This window comes from Empidonax traillii, unplaced genomic scaffold, assembly GCF_003031625.1.
Source record: "Empidonax traillii isolate 1590-97213 ecotype Southwest subspecies unplaced genomic scaffold, ASM303162v1 scaffold2667:size19675, whole genome shotgun sequence".
Classification (NCBI taxonomy): domain Eukaryota; kingdom Metazoa; phylum Chordata; class Aves; order Passeriformes; family Tyrannidae; genus Empidonax; species Empidonax traillii.
In genome coordinates, this window is record NW_020957860.1 from 1 (window position 1) to 1,779 (window position 1,779).

General features: G+C 61.1%; 1 protein-coding gene across 1 annotated transcript; it reads left to right on the forward strand.

Annotated features, from left to right (window-relative positions):
* Nucleotides 1–4: 4 nt before the first annotated feature.
* Nucleotides 5–862, forward strand: LOC114072126 (glutathione S-transferase 2-like; the record flags this gene model as incomplete). Its single annotated transcript, XM_027910044.1, has 3 exons — nucleotides 5–88; nucleotides 160–270; nucleotides 767–862. Coding segments are annotated over 3 exons (291 nt in total), but the record flags the coding sequence as incomplete, so codon positions are not given.
* Between the last annotated feature and the right edge of the window lie 917 nt (nucleotides 863–1,779).

A 1,779-nucleotide genomic window follows, 5' to 3' on the forward strand; every position in this document is an offset into this window, starting at 1 on the left:
GAAGGCGGGATACCTGGAGCAGCTTCCCAAGAAGCTCCAGGAGTTCTCGCGCTACCTGGGCTCCCGCACCTGGTTCGCGGGGGACAAGGTGAGTTCAGGGGGCTCTGGGAGGCTTCTTTGGGGGTCCCTGTGGGGTCTGACCACCCCCTTTCCCCCCAGCTGACCTTCGTGGACTTCCTGGCGTACGATGTGCTGGACCAGCACCGCATGTTCGTGCCCAACAGCCCCGAATTCCAGGGAAACCTGGGCAGCTTCCTGCAGCGCTTCGAGGTGAGGGGGGACAGGGGACAGCCTGGGAACAGACTGGGGACAGCCTGGGGACAGCCTGGGGCACTCCAGTGCCCCCATCCCTGACCCTGTGGTGGCCCTGTCCCTATTCCTGACACCCCTGTGTCCCTATCCCCATCCCCTACACTCTGGTTTCCCTGTCCCCATCGGTCCCTCTCCCCACTCCCCACCACTGACATCTCAGTGGCCCCACTCCTGTCCCCACCTGTCCCTGTGCCCTTTGGCTGCAATTCCTTTCCCTTTTTTCCTCATCCATATCTACTCTGTCCCTACCCTTGTCCCCGTTTTCCCCATTTCTGTCCCCTTTGTCCCCATCCCTTTGCCCTTTGTCCCCCTCTTCTCTGGCAACGTCTCCCTGGTGTTTCCAGCCCCGTCCCTGTGTCCCCATCCCTGTCCCGTGTCCCCATTGCTTTCCCCACGTGTCCCAGACCCCTCCCAGTCCCTGCTGTCTCCCCAATGTCCCCCTGTGTCCCCCCAGGCCCTGCCCAAGATCTCCTCCTACATGAAGACCCCACGCTTCATGAAAACGCCCATTTTCTACCGCACAGCCAAGTGGTGCAACACCAAGGAGTGAGGGGGGGACCCCCACAAACCCTCTGTGCTCTCAAACTCACTCTGTGCCCCCCAACTCACCCCACCCTGAATAAATTGTGTGTGCTCTGCCCTGTCCGTCTGATTTGTGGCTTCACTGTAGGACTGCGGGGACCCCCCGTTTGTGGGGTGACCCCCGCGGGGGTGGGGGGGCTGTTGGACCCTCCTGGATTATGGGATGGGGGGGCTTCTCTCTGCAACACCAGGATAAGGGAGACCCCCTGAGTGTCTGTGCCCCCCCAGCATAACGAGACCCCTCCTTAGGGAGTCGAAAGGGGGACCCCCCTGCAGCTTGAGGGGGGGCACAGAGGGATTCGTGGCCCCCCTGGGATAAGGGGGACCCCGTGGGGTGTGGGGGCCGCAGAGCCGCCAGGACACGGGGGTTCCGCGGGGATGGGGGTGGGGTGACAGAACCCTCCCAATACAGGGGGTCCAAAGGGGAAGGGGGGGTTGCAGAGCCCACAGGATAAGGGGGTTGCGCCCACTTCCACTCGCCCCGCCCCGAGCCCTCAAGCCCCGCCCCCAGCAGGGGCGTGGCCTGGGATGTCACGTGCTGGGGGCGTGGTCTTGGGGTCTGTCACGTGCCAGGGGCGCGGCCGCGCGGGTGGCACCTGCCGGGGGCGTGGCCGCAGGCACGGGGTCCAGGCTGGCGTGGTGTGTGCATGGATCTGCTTAAAATATTCTTACACACCTTTTTCAAACTCAGTCATTTGTCGGAGGATGTAGCAAGGCTGTGCAGCCTGACCATGGGAGAAAGAATGTAAATAAGATGTGAACGTCCAATCATATGTGAAGGCTCGTGGTAAATATAGATAATAGAGCTAAGAATAGTGTTAGTATGTAAGATTCTAGGAGACAGTGTGTGTGTGCAGCTGTGTGAAGACAATGTAATATTCTGGA